The 17,336-nt window shown below is 40.3% G+C and overlaps 2 protein-coding genes across 2 annotated transcripts in view; both read left to right on the forward strand.

The window, feature by feature from the left end:
• The window catches only part of LOC104947573 (E3 ubiquitin-protein ligase TTC3-like), an 11,693-nt gene extending 7,627 nt beyond the window's left edge, over positions 1 to 4,066 (forward strand). Inside the window, exons 8-12 of the mRNA XM_010773619.1 lie at positions 1,922 to 2,007; positions 2,182 to 2,276; positions 3,395 to 3,457; positions 3,626 to 3,680; positions 3,785 to 4,066. Coding sequence (XP_010771921.1) covers positions 1,922 to 2,007; positions 2,182 to 2,276; positions 3,395 to 3,457; positions 3,626 to 3,680; positions 3,785 to 4,051 — 566 coding nt within the window. The 3' untranslated portion in view covers positions 4,052 to 4,066. The remainder of the gene's footprint in view (positions 1 to 1,921; positions 2,008 to 2,181; positions 2,277 to 3,394; positions 3,458 to 3,625; positions 3,681 to 3,784) is intronic.
• A 2,302-nt stretch (positions 4,067 to 6,368) lies between these two features.
• LOC104947574 (E3 ubiquitin-protein ligase TTC3-like) lies at positions 6,369 to 15,674 on the forward strand. The gene is made up of 12 exons (XM_010773620.1): positions 6,369 to 6,452; positions 6,679 to 6,815; positions 8,061 to 8,381; positions 10,199 to 10,474; positions 10,567 to 10,610; positions 11,949 to 11,996; positions 12,088 to 12,167; positions 12,248 to 12,403; positions 13,558 to 14,140; positions 14,233 to 14,301; positions 14,741 to 14,890; positions 15,502 to 15,674. The coding sequence occupies exons 3-12, from the start codon at positions 8,240 to 8,242 to the stop codon at positions 15,643 to 15,645; spliced, it is 1,692 nt and encodes a 563-aa protein (XP_010771922.1). The 5' UTR covers positions 6,369 to 6,452; positions 6,679 to 6,815; positions 8,061 to 8,239; the 3' UTR covers positions 15,646 to 15,674.
• The last annotated feature ends 1,662 nt before the right edge of the window (positions 15,675 to 17,336 follow it).

Here is a 17,336-nt window from a genome sequence, read left to right on the forward strand (position 1 = left end):
TATATATACACAATCAACACACATATGCACACATTAAGATACAAAACACAATAACAATCAATATATACAAAAAAACAGTCTCTTCAATATCTTTGGGGATGTACATTAGTGCAAGATTGTCCATAGCAGCGTAAAAAGTGTCGGGTGCAAAAAGTAATTATAGAGTTTTTGAGGAACAGAAATATTAATGTGATGCCAGAATCAGAGCATCACATTAATATTTCTGTTCCTCAAAAACTCTATTATTACTCCAAAAAAGTGAAAATCGTGTCAAATAGACCTCATTTTCTGGCGTCACTTTAATATTTTACAGGGAGAATTGGCATTTTGGTATGAGGGCGCACGCCGAAAGTAAGAAGGTGCAGCGCCTATTACCCTATTTTGATAACCCGATAAGAAAGAGACCAAAACTACTACTATAGACATGGAATACAACGCATACCTTATACAAGTCACTGAGAGCTGCTGCCATCTGGCATGATGCCACTTTGCATATTTAAAAATATTTGTGTTGTCAAGCAGCACCATGGCAACATGCCCAGCCACGACTTATCACCCACACGCAGCTTTTAAATGTGGCAAGATGAGGAAATGCTCAATTTATAACCTAAAAGGGGCAGACAGTGGTCCATTTTCTTCCACTCAGACCTACTTGAATACCCATATTTCCTCTTGGGGATAAAATAAAGGTTCCTTTTCTTATGAACACACATACCATGATGCATGTGCAGTATAGAGAGGTGCAGGGATGACGTATTTTTGTAGGCCGACCCGGAAGTAAACTGTGCATGGGTTCCTTCGACATAAAAGCAATGAGATTTCTCCATAGGCTTTTGGAAAATAGCTCGAAATAAGGTCTGTGGAAAACAAACCTGTTTGATAAATGCATGTTTTGGTCAGCCGGATAATCTCCACATGTCCACAATACTTTTATAATTTTCAAATCATAAATCTAATCGCCCAGAAGCAAAATGCTAACGTTGTGCTATAAAGGAACTACAGCAGGGTCACACGACTTCAACGTCACGCAAACTTAAGATCAATTTTCAAAACTACAGATTCAAAATGGTACAAGTTGAAGCGTTTGTTTGAACAGTTTGCAGGAGGCAGGTACTTGCTTTCAAGCAGAACAGGGCAAACAAACTTAGTGTGTTTACGTGTTCGGCGTAATGACGTACAACGTCCTCGACAACTTCTGTATTCCTATTCAGACACTTGGTAACAACTGTCAAGAAAAAACTGTTCAGAAAAATATCACTCGTCACCGGCTTGGTCTTCAATATCACGATACATGTATTTATTATCCTTGCAAGAATGGAAGTAGCCATCACACACAGGGCTGCTTGGGACAAATAGTCCTTGATATGCTTTTATACAAGAGGGTGTTGCAGTCAACAAGATGGAGGAATACTGGTTCAAAGCAGTATTCTGACATTAGTTAAGATTTGCTAAGGCCTGCGTAAGCAATAAACATGACGTCATCTATCTCTGTAGGGGCTGTGTCATCATGCCAATCTTAGGAACATAGCTATCATAACTTCAACACAGTGTCTCATGAGCGTCACCCATGTAGTCATACATCCGGCTACGTACACAGCTACGTAGGGCCTCTGTTATCATGTGCTACTCTGATATAGAAGGAACATTCAGTATTTTCCCAACAACAACCATCGTTTTTCAGACACGTAAACTCTTCAAAAATCACCGGTGGGGTCACTGCTGATGTATTTAATGCCGTAGAACAACACGTTTTCAATTTGTGTCAACCCCAGACCATATTTCAAGCTATTTTCCAAAATCCCATTGACTTTGGAACCCGTAGTGGTAAAATGCTAACTCACCACTCTATGTGATTTGGTGTGTAAACAGTGAGCCTTGTGTGTGGATTATAACAAACACACTCCTCTTTTGCTTCCATCAGTTGCAAAGTACATTCAGAAAATGGGCTCTGACTCGGTGAAGACGATGAAGGCGCTGAATGTTCGACCGGCTGAATATCTAATAGAGGTGAGACAAATAACATCTACGGTGGTCTCTCTGATATAAATAAACTATTCTCAAACAGGCTTTGTATGTATTTATTTGCCAAAGACACATCTAAGTTGACGGCAGAATTAATGACAAGTATGTTGGCAACTAATGAGTAATTAAAATATTTGGTTTGTCGTGTTCCTTCTCCAGAAAAGTGAAGAAATGAAGAAGAAAGGAAATGAGAACTTCAAGAAAATGCAGTTTGAAGAAGCTGTGAAGTATTATTCTAAAGCCATCAAATTATAGTAAGTAATATTTTTTATTTATTTCTAGAAGTTAATGCATGAAACTTCAAACTGTGTTGTTTTTAAGGTAACCGTGGTTGCAACATTTTTTTATGTTTTTGTTTTCACGTGATTTACAATAATGCAATAAAATAGTACGGCCTTTTCCCGGTGAAGTTGAAGTATTTATGTTTTTGTTGACACTCTTTTTAAACAATATATGAGTGGTACAGATTTTTACAAACACAAGGTTCAACCTCAAAAGAAGGCCTTGGTGTGTGTAGTGGAGAGTTATGGCGCATTTCCACTGCAGGGCCTCGCACGGCTTAGTACGGTATAGTTAGGCCTTGGTAGGCCAGGCTCACTTTATGCTGCGTTTCCATTACCGTTTAGGAACTGGGGCGGTAACTATAGTAACGCAGTGTAGGCGGAGCCGTGACGTCATCTTCAATGAGAACCACAAAACCAACATCAGCTGTTAGCCCTCAAGCTCACAGCTCCTCATATCTGTTCAGAAACTAGACAAAAGTTAAACGAGTACAAACCACAGACTGTCTGTGTCATGGAGAATACAGTCGCTGGTTTATTTATGTCTGTAGGCCGTTGTTGTGTGTGTGTGGACGGACGGAGCATATACAGCGTTAGCTTAGCCAAGCTCCATTCAGAAAAACACGCATTTTAAAAGGTTTTTCGACTGCCGTCTGTCTGCAGACTTGTCAAAGCATTAATTCATGGTTTTTACTAACCGGTATCAGTATGTTGTTACTTCGGCATTATTTTTGAAACGTGTATTACAATTAAAATCACGGTAAAATATGTTCATTGTGTTTTAGTTGTAGCCACTCACGTCACTAGTTTAGCATATTCAGCCCGGTTGTTGACCCGGAGAGAACCACGATTTTGCAGGGCCAGAAAAACTGAAAAGGTAGCCCTGAGCCGGAACTACCCCTAGTGGAAACGCAATAAAAATAAAAAAACGGGCCGGGTTTGGCACGGCACGCTTAAACCGTGCTGCAGTGGAATAGCGCCATAAGTGTTACAGAGAAAATCTGTATTAGCAGGGTATTTATATAGATTGTAAAATAATACTTTTGTAAACGTGTACTTTTGTGACTCAAATGTACTTCTCCTCCATCCAGCCCTGACAACCACTTCATTTATGGAAACCGAGCGCTATGCTATATCCGATGTAAAAAATATCTGTAAGTATCACTAATTCCTCTCATTGGTGAATGCATGAAGTATCAGAAGTGACATCTGTTTGACCTTGTGATGAGTCAGTGTTCAACGTCCCAAACTAGAGCAAGAGTGAATGGTGGACTGGAAAGGAAATGTGTTTTAATGCTAAAATGACTTATTGATTTTTACAGCAAAGCGGTAACTGATGGAAAACGTGCTACTCTGATAAAGCCACTCTGGGTGAAGGTACTTATCTCTTTTATGATCTGTGTGAGATTCATTTTGATCGAGTTGTAAGTTCTTGAAATGGTAATCATGAGTTCAAATGTAAATCACGGTTTTGTTTGCAGGGCCACTTCCGCTTCTGTGAGGCTTTGTTTTCCTTGGGCGAGGTGAAAAAGGCTATCGAAGCCAACGTATTAGCCCGGGGTCTTTGTAAAGACAACCGAGACGGGATCAAAGACCTGGAAGACCAACACGAGAAATTCTTATTGGAAATGCCAGAGCCCAAAGGTATTTTCCCTGCACTCGTCTCATGTTCACAGCAGCGACACGCGTCACATTTGAAAAGGCAAAGGTGCTGGAGGTTGAGAGTTTTAGTTAAATGTGCAAACTAATGCCTCCACTGTCGACACGTTATACTTTAGTTAAGCTGTCAGTAAACAGTCTGGCTCTACGGTGTAAAGAATAACATGAAACGTTTCAAATCACATCTTGAGGTTTCTATTGTAGACTAGTTGATTGTCCCTTCTTCAATTTAAGATCTCAAACCTGTTGTTTACTAGGAGACATTTCCAATGGGAACATCAACATTACATCAAGTAGAATTCTGTCCATAGCCCTAATCATTGCAAACAAAACTATCATGAATTGGAAATCACGACACAAAAGTGATATCACAATTTGGAAAAACCTGCTTATGGAATACATTTCAATGGAAAAATTATCACATCATAATCCTCACTCAGATTTCAGTCACCACCCCTTTCTACTTCTTTAAAGGTCCCATGTCATGCTTTTCCGGTTATTACCCGTCCCCTTGTGTGTTGTGAAGGTTTTTTTGGGGATTTTCTCTTTTTCAATTTATTTCTTCCGGGAACCAAGTGACGTAACGGCGACCCCTCCGTGGATTGGTCCAAATGTACCAATCCGGACTTCCTCACACACACATTCAATCTTTTCTCAGCTGCAGCTCTGCCGATTTCTCCTCCCTGAGATGGCGGGATGCGGCGAGGCTGTGAGTCGGTGTGTAAGCACACACACACACACTCCCAGCCAGGCTGCGGGTGTGTGTGTTCAGGATGGTTTCGCTGTGTCTCGCAGACGGCCACTGGGCTCACAGGGAGGGGGGGGGCCAGGAGCTCCAACAAGCAGTTTAGGACAGAGTGAATACACATACTATACAGAGATGCTGTATGAGAAACCAATGTGAGTTTGGAAAATTGCACAATATAAATCTATTCTAGTAGACCTCAACAATGGAATTATGATCAGTAGAAATGGCCATGACATGGGACCTTTAAGATCATGCTACTATTGACATGCCCCCCCCCTAGGATACATGACTATTATATTGTTACTCATATCATTTTAATTCAAATGTTGTCATTTATTACTCTCTTTTTGTCTAATCCCACAAACACCAGAGTTCTGTTGCCGGTCAACATGTCCGTTAAAGTTTCAATCTTCCGGACAAAATGAGAAAAGTGCCGGTCAAAGGTCTTCTTTGTTATTTATTGAGCATTAAAACAAATTGATATGATTTCAATATCAAACAAACTAATTATAGTAGATTAACTACATTATTCAAAAGTGAACAGTAATTTACAATAACACGGGAATAATAAACGGAGCGCTCTCTCCCTCTCCTGACAGCCCGCCAGTCTCATGCAGCTCGTGGATCCAGTAATGAGTGACCCGACAGTAAAACTAAACCTACCTATAACTAGTTTAGGTAGTTTGAGAGGTAGCCTAAGTAAAATAGCTACGTGTGATTTTCTAACCTGAAGTGTGTGTTTTGCTCACCGTCGACTCGTCAGCAGCAGCTGATCTCTCTCTCTCTCTCCCGTCAGATTAGACTTCACTCGCGTTTATGTCCGTATCGATCAGATCTAGGTAATGATTCGCTGCTTATCAAGACACCTAAACAATAAGCTATTCAAACAGGGTGAGGCCGCAAAGTATAGCTCAGCATTATGCTTTTGTTTACATGCCCACCGGAACCCCGAGGCATTACCAACAGATCAACGCACAATCAATCCATACAGCACATCTCTTTCTCCACATTAAGTGTTAGACATTAGAAATGGACTATTCTTGTCTGTCACATACTCTTTTGTCTGTCACATAAGTGGCGCAACCGATGCGGTATTGCGCTAAGGGGAAATTATTTTGACCGGACATTTTGACCGGAGAGATTTAGATTTGCCGGTCCTCAGCATATTTTACCGGCCTTAATACATAAGCATATAAGTGTAGCCGACTTTTTGTTCGTAAATTAACCCCTCACTGGCAACCAATGGAGTCAATGGAAGCAATGGATNCACAGTGGCGATCTGTTGTTATTAGCATCTGGTTAGCTAGCTATGCTAACGAATTTAAAGAGCTTTTCTACAACCAGGTGGAAGAGAGCTCTCTCCTGAGAGGCTCAAATAACCTCAGCTCAGTGAGGTTAAGGCACACCTTCATATGATCATTATAGTTATTAATGAGGAATTAGAGACTCAATTATTAACAGGTATAAAATACTATATGACAGTAACAAAAAAAGGTTGTTAAAAATAACAAGAATAGAGTCTGAAAGGGGAGTGATTTGTAAAATATCCAAAAAGAAAAATCTGTCATTGTCAGATGGTATATTACGCTGTTTTTTTTCTGCTTCGAATAGTTCTCTCTTTTTTCACCATACCTGTGTTTGCATCACTGATAGTAAAGACAATCTTTCTCTCTTTAGTTTAAAGCTGCCATCACCAAACCCCCGACTCCAAAGAAGCTCAAAGTGAATCAGAAATGTACAAGGTGAGTCAAATAGAGTTCATGCTGATGGAGTGGATCTGCAGGACTCAGAATAAAAAGGACTTGATGTTAATTGGGAAAAAATATATCGATTCTGATTTATAAATGATCTTTACCAGTTTTGTGATCTGCAATAGTTTCAGTTTGATTGACTTTAAAGGTTATTTAGAGTTATTGCCAAGCACCTAGTTTTCTAAAAAAATGCCTTTCTCTCTGTTAATTCTTTCAGTCTGAGGAAGATAAAAGCAAAGGATGAGCACAAACTTAAGAGGAGGCAACATAAGCAGTCATTCATAGAAAAGCAGACGATCAACGAGGAGATTCTGCTGCAGAAAGAAGACTCGACGACACAGATTGAACAGAAAGGTAAGGATCAGCCTCTCAGCCAAAGCTTTTTAGAGCTCCATGTTAAAGGGGACCTATCATGCAAAATGCACTTCTTGATGTCTTTTATACATAAAGATGTGTCCCCGGTGTGTCAGGGAACTCACAAAGTGTCACAAAACAAAACCCTCTCTCTTTTCCTCCGTACCCAAATCTCTAAAAACGGGGGTTCAACGCAGCGGATCCAGATTTGCGTCCGATATGACGTAATACCGGCGGCGGACGCACAGCACTATCAGAAACGTTGCCATCAGAAACAATGGCCGACGTGTTTTGGACGTAATATGGTCTTTGTTTACATTTGCATCGCCAACACTCATTACATTACATGTCATTTGACTAACATTCAGTACTGTGGACAATCCCCACAGGAGCAATTTGGGGTGAAGTGCCTCAGGGACACAAGGACATGCTGACTGCAGTGGGACTCAAACTTGTTATCCCCTGATTCGAAGTCCAGCACACTACCCACTGAGCCGGTACTGGAGAGAGTATGTGGTATACCTGAGAGAGAAAAAGCATTTGAGCTCCAAACTGTTTCAGAAATAATCCTTGAAGTGGTTTGGAACATGATATGGCGTTTAATCGCGTCATATAGTCTCATAGACATGTTTTTTATATATTTGTATCAGCGTTTCCGCCAGGGGGGGCGTCTTGCCTTTGACGGGCGTTAGCTCGGAACGCCCTGAACTCGAGCCGAGGGCGTCCAAAAAATGTTATAATTCGAGAGAAGATCGAGAGTTTTTATCGCTTGAAATGACGAAAAGGAAAAAGGACAAGGACATCCCTCTGTTGGAGGGGCAAAGGAGTCTGGTGGGATTATTTTCGCTGCAAGTAAAGCGCGTTCCTGTGACGGAAAGTGCACTGCCGGCAAGCCTTGACGGGGGGTGCTAGTGGAGCACACGCGTGAACTACGAGCGCCGGAGCCTCGCAGCGGCGAAACTGAGGCTCCGTGGTAAACTGTGGTAACATGAAGAGCCGGATTTCCCATCACTAACGTAAAGAGATAGTATCTATAAGGGACGGCTCAATTAAAAATTCAAGTCACGTGACACAACGTCACCCCCCCGCTCTCGGGGTGGACGCCCTCTCAGCCCTGGTCTGGAGGAAACACTGATTTGTATATATCTGAGATGCATAATATATATGCCTAAAAATAGCATGTTAGGAGATCTTTAAGTAAAACTAGTGTTGATCACTCACTGTTTGTGTTTCACTGTTTTTCAGCCTGGTTGCTGTACAGGGATCGAGTCCTGCTGCAGATCAGTCAGAACCTGGAGCTGCTGAGAGAGGAAACGGGCCTCCAGGCGTCAGCTCTGACCCAGAGTCTGAAGCCCTGGCTGGAGCTGGACTCATCGAGGGGGAACCAGATCGCTGAGCGGATCCTGAACTGGAAGCAGGAGCCGATGGAGACGCTCGGACCGGTCGTCGAGCTCCTGCTGGAGAGGAAGAACCGCGTTTGGGCTCGAATCCTGATCCAGCTGCTCAGTAGCTGCCGGGATATAAATCCTAAACTCCACAACTGGGCGAGCCACCTCAACGACGCAGGTCAGCATTTATCATGTTATGATTTAATGTGTGTGAATCTCAGTGTCAAGATTCAAGGTTTTTATTGTCATGTGTGCATAGCTACAGTGTAGTTATGTCAATGAAAGCCTGAGGTCACAGATAAAATAGAATAGTAGTTTTGGAGCCAATTCCTCCTGGGTTTTTGTCTAAAACGGGTATCAGGGGAGCTGCTGTTCTTCAAAAACTGTATAATTATTCCAAAAATATGAACATCGTGTCGAATAGACCGTCAGACGGCATACACAGCTTTGTTTTTACTGAGCTCCGAATAAATATGGGATCGATGTCTGATCTGGTCGAATGGCAGGAAGCAGGCTGACACAGAAACTGTGATTTCTGAATCAGATCGTTTCTTTTACTGTCCCTTTTTCCTGCAGAGGAAGTAAAGAAACCGTAACTCAGGATTTACTTGTTGTATGAGGTGCAATATGCAACTCGGAAGCTTTAAGACATGAAGAAACTTATCTTCCGCTCCAATGCATTATTTTTCGCTGGAAAGTGCGCGGGGTCGTAATTTAAATTGCTCAGTAGCTGTCGGAGTATAGATCCTAAACTCAACAACATTTATCATGTTACGATTTAATTATGCGTGTGCTCGGGCTAAATTCGTTTTTTTGCCGAAGTGATGTTGGCACCCCCATACTACTTACTTTTACTCATAGTAATATTAGTATATATTCAGACATTGGACTTGATTTGAATATCCTTTTTCATGTAAGTAATGATCATTAAAGTAGGTCACACTAGGCAGATAGGAACAGCTGTGACGTCCATCCTAATCTTCATGGTATCTTTGTTTTGTGGAGGCTAGGCGTGTTTTCATAAGAGGTGAATATGTTTGTTTCTTGAGTTAAATATGCAGATTTGATGTGATGTTTCTAGTTGTGCTTTTTATCATGTTTTTAATTATTGTTTTATTATTTGACTCCCATTGTGTTATATTGTATGTATTCCCTGTACAGCACTTTGGTCAACTGAGGTTGTTTTAAATGTGCTATATAAATAAGTAAAGATTGATTAAAATGTTGGGATCTTAACAATAGAGTGGTGCAGTGACGAGTCCTAAAACCCAGAAGTGAGTCAGTATTTTACCACGGATGGTTCCCTTGTCTCAGAGCCAATGGGATTTCTCCATAGGATTTTGGAAAATATCTGGAAATAAGGTCTGTGGTTGAGACACATTTAAGAGACAGATCACGTTTTGTTCTACGACATTAAATCCATCAGCAGTGACCCCTCTGGTGATATCTGAAGAGTTTACGTGTCTGAAAAACGATGGTTGTTACCAAGTGGCTGAATAGGACTACAGAAGTTGTCGAGGCCGTTGTACGTCATCACGCCGAACACGTAAACACTCCTCTAAGTTAGTTTGCCCTGTTCTGCTTGAAAGCAAGTACCTGCCTCCAGCAAACTGTTCAAACAAACGCTTCAACTCGTACCATTTAGAATCTGTATTTTTTGAATATCGATCTTAAGTTGGCGTGACGTTGAAGTCGTGCGACCCTGCTGTAGTTCCTTTATAGCATAACATTAGCATTTTGCTTCTGGCGATTAGATTTATGATTAGAAAATTGTAACAGTAGGGTAGACATGTGGAGATTATCCGGCTGAACAAAACGCGCATTTATCAAACAGGTTCGTTTTCCACAGAAGTTATTTTTTATAATATTCCAAAATCCTATGGAGAAATCCTGTTGCTTTTTTGTCGAGGGAACTCATGCAGCTTCCGGGTAAATACGTCATCCCTGCACCACTCTATATTTGAAGTCTAACCGTCTCCTTGTTGCTCTCTTCAGGTCTGAATGCTGCCAAGTGCTTCATTGATCGCCACGCGGGACACTTGGAGACGCTTGATCTAGCTTTTTTGCTCGGCTTTGGCCCGATGCAGGACTCAATAATTGAAGAGTTTGATATTAGCCCAGATCTTTTTTCAACCATTGGCTTGACTGAGACTGAATACCTAAAACAGGCCCCGCATGATAACATGAGACTCTTTATCTGGACTCTGGAGGAACAAAGAGACCAGTTTCTCTCCTGCCACGCTATACTGGATGAGTATTTTGATATGATGGGTACGTACTGTATATTCCACTTCACTAACATTTTAATCAATGGTGTTCACTTGTTGCTCATGATTTAACCTCTAATCATTTCTATTTTACAGATGGACATTGTTCAGTCTTAAAAAAGTCTGATGAAAATCAAAATGTAAGTTTAAACGTATTGGTATTTTTGATTGAAGCTCATAAAGTAGACTGACTTTAAAAGGAACACCTTCACCATTTTAATCAACATATTAAATATTGCATTACCACCGTATCGTAATGATATCTGCATGTTTTTAAAAACTGTTGCCGGGGTAGTAGTATCCTAATAACACTTAAAAGACTATTTAATATCCTATTGCAAGTATTTTATAGGAAGGATTGATCCCCCAAAATCATGTGAAAGACACTATATGCTGTTAAGTTTTAAACATATTGGTATTTGGTTTAAAGCTCATAAACTAGACTGTAGTTGGTTGCCTTTTGAACTTAAAATGGTTACGGTAGTCCTTTTTTAAAGTCAGTCAATATATTAATGATTACATTACCACCATATCGTAAGTTGTTGTAGTAGGGTAGTAGTATCCTTATACCACGGCCTGAAGTGAGCTATTGCTTTTATAAAACGGTTATCAAGTGTGGCAATATGAAAGAAAAATACACACTCTAATTTAAATAGTTTTTATTAGTAAATAATGATGTTAAAAATAAAATAGTCCCTTCGTTGCCTTCCTCACAAAACATGCGAGGTGGTTGCTATGCAACAACACTAACAGCTAGCGAGCATATTAGACAGGCGGCGTTGATCCATTATTTGGCTATTTATTTACATACATTTGTATGTTGCCGTTTATTGTGCACCCACTGAAAACCTGTCCAGCATCAGTAGAATGGGTTACGTGGTTACTTGTTCTAGGCTGTTGGTGTGGCGAGAATATTGCTCCACTTTCTCCGGTCCCCGAGATTCGGCTTTCGCACCTGTGGCCACTAACGGTCATCATTTCTCTGCTTTGTTTCAAGACCCGCATCAGAAAGCTTTTGAATGGTTAGTTTCGGTTGTTTTCCAGTTGGTCTACCTGCTCTTCACGTAGCTCTGCATGTCGTCGTTTAGGTGCTTTCTGGAGATAGGCACTGCTCAATCCACTCCTCAATCCACTCCTCCATAGTAAGACCCCCCCGGAGGTCGAAGTTAACCTTAAATGTTTCCATCTTAAGCTTTGTTAGTTAGTTTGTTTCGTATCGGACGTAATGTTGTAACGGTTGTAGCTGTTTCCCAGACGCGGAGGGATACTGACTTGTGAAAAGTAACTACAATTCTACCCGTGATATACGCTCACTATATCAGAGCTAAGAACCAATCAGATTGATTGATTTGACTTATCCGTTTTATGTCAAGTGTTTTATAAGTAGAATTGACACCCAAATTGTGTAAAAGATGCCATATGTTGTATACTATGAATGAAACTTCAATTGATTCTTATTCATTATGATTTGATTTCAGAATTCTCCTTTGAAGAGTCGAGCCCGGAAAAAGAAAAAAGGACCAAAGGTGCGAAGAATTCAGATTTTCCCTCATAGCTTGTAAAGAATTGTCTTTTTTTAATATCTCTCTGAAGTGTTTCCTCTCATCTTCCTCTCAGGGTGTTATTGTTTGGTCTGGAAACAGCAGCCAAACGCAGAGAGAGGAATGGGACCAAGACTTTTTTGAAGATGACACTTTGTAAGTCCCTCAACCTCCAAATTAGAAACGCAGATAAGAATTATAACGGTTATTTTAATGTCTGGATTTGGCACCAACAGATCATTCCTTCACCCCGTTGATCCCTTCAGTGTCCCGAGTCACCTTCGAGAGCAAGTGGCCTTTTTTGAGGACCAGTACAACACCACGAGACACAGAAGTCACTATAAAAACATTTTGGACAACAACCCCGACCCGACCAAAGAGAGTTTGTATGAGTGAGTACAACCTTCATTCTCCAAGTCAAGGCTTTTTTGTCATGTGCACGTTAGCTAGAGATATGGCAATAAAAAGCTTAGGTCACAGGCTTCTCGAACATTGCAACATGAATATATATAGGACATAAAAACCAATAAAATAGACAACCTTTACTGTATTTGAGTTAGGGGTGTGCGATATTGAAAAATGTATCACAATATTTTTCATGCCGTATCACAATAGACGTTATTTATCACGATATTTTTTCATGTCTGTTATTATGGTTATTTTTCAAGTTACTTAACAGTACAACCACCTACAAGGTAACACACAACTAAAATAAAAAGGAGTAACAGACCAAAATACCATTTCAAGCTGGTTTTAATTCTGCAATGAATCCCTGAATGAACAATTCAACCGGAATTTTGATATGGCTTCCTCAGTGTTCAAGTAGGTAGGCCTACACCCTACACAACAAACATTAAAACTGGTTTCTTCACCAAGTAAAGTGCACTCTTTTGCTAAATAAAATAAAATATTCAAGGCACAGTTTCTCAGTATAAAGATTCACATTCTGTTTTAGGTAGCACTAGCAGTGATGTAACATCAATAAACGTGAAAAGGAGAGTAAAACATAACTAAGTAAAACATAAAACATCAATGAGGAAAAGTCAGTGCCAAACAATTCAAATGTAAACTTTACACTTGGAAGTGCAATCAAAGACTTTAGCATAACTGAACAATATAAATACCTTATTGATAAAATAAAATATAAGCCATTCACCACCATTCACTTTGAAAGGGAGAGGGAGGGGCATGATCGGGTTTTGTCCCACAACAGCTCAATATGCACACACTGTAGACACTAATTAGAAGAACACAGACTAAAACAGAAATGTACAGACGAATCAGATGATTAAGCATGATCTTAAAATATATATTTGTTTTGCATTTTTTTGTAATAATTATTTTTAATACCTTCTGCTGACACTAGGTGGGGCTGCACCCCGCCACTGTTTGTATATATCTGAGACTTATAATATATTGAGGATAAACAGTTTAACAGGGGACCTTTAACAGAGCTCTGGTGTTTAGCAGTCTTATGGCCTGTGGGATAAAACTGTCCCCGAGTCCCTGATGATGATGATGATAATAATTGCTCGTCTCTCCACAGCTACTTCGCTCAGATCCTGGAGGAGCACGGTCCGCTGGTCGCTGAGGACCCTCTGCTGGTGGGAGAGCTGGAGAACTTCCCTGTCGTTGCTAAAGACAAGATCCAGGAAGTGGGCGGCTTCGAGGTCTTCCTCCTGGATTCTCTGCGCTTCATAAAGATGGGGCAGTGCATCGGCCTGGCTAAACACGCCGTCACTCTGCAGCAGGCCGGACACGGAGCCAGTTTGGACGACCTGGACGATATCACCGATCCCGACATTGAGTATCCGTGTCCTGGTTTGGACGAGGGTAGTTTTAGTGCTTTCCCTTGCGATCAGAACGGTTATTCATACGCACAGAATGCCCATCCCATCCTCCCAAATCCATATGCATTTGCCCCCCTGCCTTATGCGCCTGCCTTTGTTGGAGTTAATAATCAATTTTACGCCTGGAGTAATGGTGACGATGAAAAGCAAGACCCTTACTTTATACCTGATGACTACGGAGCGTTGGATCTACTTCGCAGTGCGGGGGATCGAGGAGTTTCTGAAACATCGTCCGTTTCATCTGATGAAAGAGTTTTGAAGAAACATGCCGCTGTACAGGTACATTCCAAACACTTTGTGTCATTTTAAAATGAACTAGATGAAATATGAATTGTGTGGGAAGTTAAAATGCTTTTTTGTTTCAAACACAGACGTGCAATGAGACCGTGAGGAGTGTAGCGGTGAATACAGAGATTTACGAGCGTTTTGAGAGCTGCCCGGTGAGTTGTATTTATTTGTTTTCATTGCATTGATGTCAACAAAGATTCATGATCCAGATGTCTCGTGTGACCAAGACACTTAAAGTATACGTTTTAACAATTAGGTTTTCACTTGTTTTCTGCTGTACGAGCTATTTAATGGAGACTGAATGATAAAAGCATGGTAGACTATTCATGGCAATACCCCTAATTGTGCAATACCCTAATGGCACTTTAGCATCTCCATCTGTTCATTTAGATAAACGGATTAGATTTGTTTAATCAATGATTTGTTTAAATGAAAACAAATCATTGTTTTCATTTAAACAAATGATTATCAAATGTTCTACGGAAACTTGATATTTAAACCTAGTATGGTATTTATTTGCTTCAATCTATTGCTACGTATCTTTTAAGTGTTTTTGTTTTTTAGTACTAACATGTTTTGTTGTTGATACAGGGTGACATCAACAAAACGCAACACTACGGAAGGGTGTTGGAGCAGAGCATGAAGGAAATATCGAAAGACTGCGACAAAGTCAACCTGACGCACAAAGAAGACCTTGCTGTCCTGGAAGGAGAGGTTCAGCAGATCACCACCAACATACAGGTAGCTCCATACGCTGTTATACTGACAAATTATAACATCTTACATGTTACTTTAAACAAAACATGTACAAATCATGCTCTCACTTTTTTTTTACACTGCTATGGACAGTCTTGCACTAATGTACAAAGATATTGAAGTGACTGTTATTTTGTATTTATTACATGGCTTAAATTAATACTCAATTCTGATTGGTCAATTCAGAACACGTGACACGTTGTTAATCCAGAACAGCCATCCGCTGTCAAGGACTTATTGACCGTTGTTAAGGACGCTCACATCTGCCCAAACAAGTCCGTTCGATTTAACTTTATTCATACGCGTCGGGATCCTGATCTGCCTGTCGGGTGTTCTTTTCCCCATAATGACTGCCTCGCTGCACATTATCCCTTACATATTGATTATTGTGCTTTTATTTAGGTCTTAATGTGTGCATATGTATAAATGTGTCTTTGATTGTGTATATATAGGATATACATATTTGTTTTTGTATTCAGGATTGTGGCAAATGGTATTTCTATATCTCTGTACACACAAACAGAAAAATTGACAATAAAGTTGACTTTGACTTTGACTGTATCTGAAAGTGTGTCCGGTTGTTTTCCGCGGTGCAGGTGACCAATCAGGAGCTGGGGATGTTCCAGCAGAAGTTGGAGGAGGAGGTGAAGAAGGACCAGAAGGAGAAGAGAGCGAACCAGGAGGGTCTGAAGGCTCTGAAGGTGGAGACGGAGGATCTGGTGACGCAACTCAGGAGGTGAGAGAAATCACTCTGTGAACAAATGTCTTACTTTAGGTACTGTAGAATGACTGCTTCACTAACAATCAGGAGTGGAGTGCGTAAGCTGGGCGTAACTCTACGTCCGACGTAGAACCGAAGGTTAAGACCAAACAAAAGTTATGACTAGTGCATCACTTAGACTTAAGCCGCGCCGCGTATGCGTTGCGCTCGGGTGTAACTTTTACGCCTAGTATGGAGCAGGCGTAAATCGGAAAGAGAGACTAGTATCCATAGTAACGTAAAACAGGCAAGAAGGAAAATAACTATGGCAGTGAGTCTTGTTTACATGTTGTAACAACGAAAGGGCATTAAGACGAGAGAGTCGTCCGTGATCGAACAAACCCACTGGACATCTATTCAGTGAGCTGATAGTAGTGTCAATTTCGTCAGCTATTTTTTAATTTAGTTTTAGTCTTAGTCCTGTGTCTTTTTTAGTTTTAGTCATATTTAGTCACCTTCATCCTGTTTTTATTTAGTCAAGTTTTAGTCGACTAAAAGTCTGAGCATTTTAGTCATATTTTAGTCAAAGAAAACTAATTATTTTAGTCTACTTTTTGTCAATGAAAACGGTTGAGTCTTTTTTAGTTCAATTTATAGAACATTTCAGTCAAACTAGTCTAGCCAAAACCAATAATTTGTCATTTTAGTAAATAAATAAGATTATATCTTGTCCTTATTTGATGAAAAACACATGTTGAATGATTGAGAAAGCAGCTTTGCAGAGTATCCGGTCAGGTTTGTGGTGTTTTTACCAGCTGTGTTATGGCCACATTGCTTCCCTTCTGATGAAACAATGCATTCACTTTTTTTCTCCGCCTCATTGTTGCGAAAATGGGCTCAAATATCACATTGTTTCTTTCTCTCAAGCAGTGGTGGCTTTAGACTTTTTCGTTGTCAGTCATTTTGACGGACAGGATTGCAACATTTCCGTCAAAATCCATTATTAACCGTCGAGTTTTTATAAATATTATTTTTTTTTTTTTATTTATCACCCACTCGCGCTGACGGGGGGTATTCGGTTAACGTGAGTGCGACCACTGCTCCCAAGCCCTGTTGTTGCCATTTTATTTTCTGTTAAATAAGGTTAGTTAGACCATGAGTTATACCCGAGTCTTCCTGACAGTTCAGATTGTGCCGCTGCCCGGTGTAATTCAAATGTACCGCCGCGCGCAGCACAGACACACAGCTGCTGCCCAGCCGCAGCACCGGAAATGGAACTACTGGGAGAAAAACTGACTATCAGAGATGTAACGTTATCTTTGATAATATTTCGTCTCCTAATTTTTCGTCAACAAAAGTAAAGAGAGATTTTGGCATAGTTTTTATTTAGTAAACTACATTTTCGTCTCGTCACTTTTCGTCAACGATATTGCATGATGATTTAGTTGCAGTTATTGTTTACTGCCGTCTCGTCACGTCTCGTCATCGTCTCGTTTTCGTCATGGAAAAAAAGGTCGTTTTAGTCAACGAAATTAACACTACCTGATAGCAATCAATAAATCAAATGCTCTAATAAAATGCATTAATTAATTATTTCTTTAGTCTTTTAGAAAAATATTGATAAGTTAAGCTTTAACTGTGATGAAGTAAACATCAAGATCTACAAGTAGAAGGTCACTGAGCTCATGTTACTTTTACAGTGCATATGCAGTTACCTGTCACACATAACGA

Source organism: Notothenia coriiceps, unplaced genomic scaffold (assembly GCF_000735185.1).
Source record: "Notothenia coriiceps isolate Sejong01 unplaced genomic scaffold, NC01 NC01_scaffold00012730, whole genome shotgun sequence".
NCBI lineage: Eukaryota > Metazoa > Chordata > Actinopteri > Perciformes > Nototheniidae > Notothenia > Notothenia coriiceps.

Coding starts and splice junctions, on each gene's coding strand:
- LOC104947574 (XM_010773620.1), top strand. CDS start 8,240: ATGGAGACGCTCGGACCGGTCGTCGAGCTCCTGCTGGAGAGGAAGAAC. Junction 12,404..13,557: donor ACCAAAGAGAGTTTGTATGA/GTGAGTACAACC, acceptor GTCTCTCCACAG/CTACTTCGCTCAGATCCTGG. Junction 14,302..14,740: donor AGCGTTTTGAGAGCTGCCCG/GTGAGTTGTATT, acceptor TTGTTGATACAG/GGTGACATCAACAAAACGCA.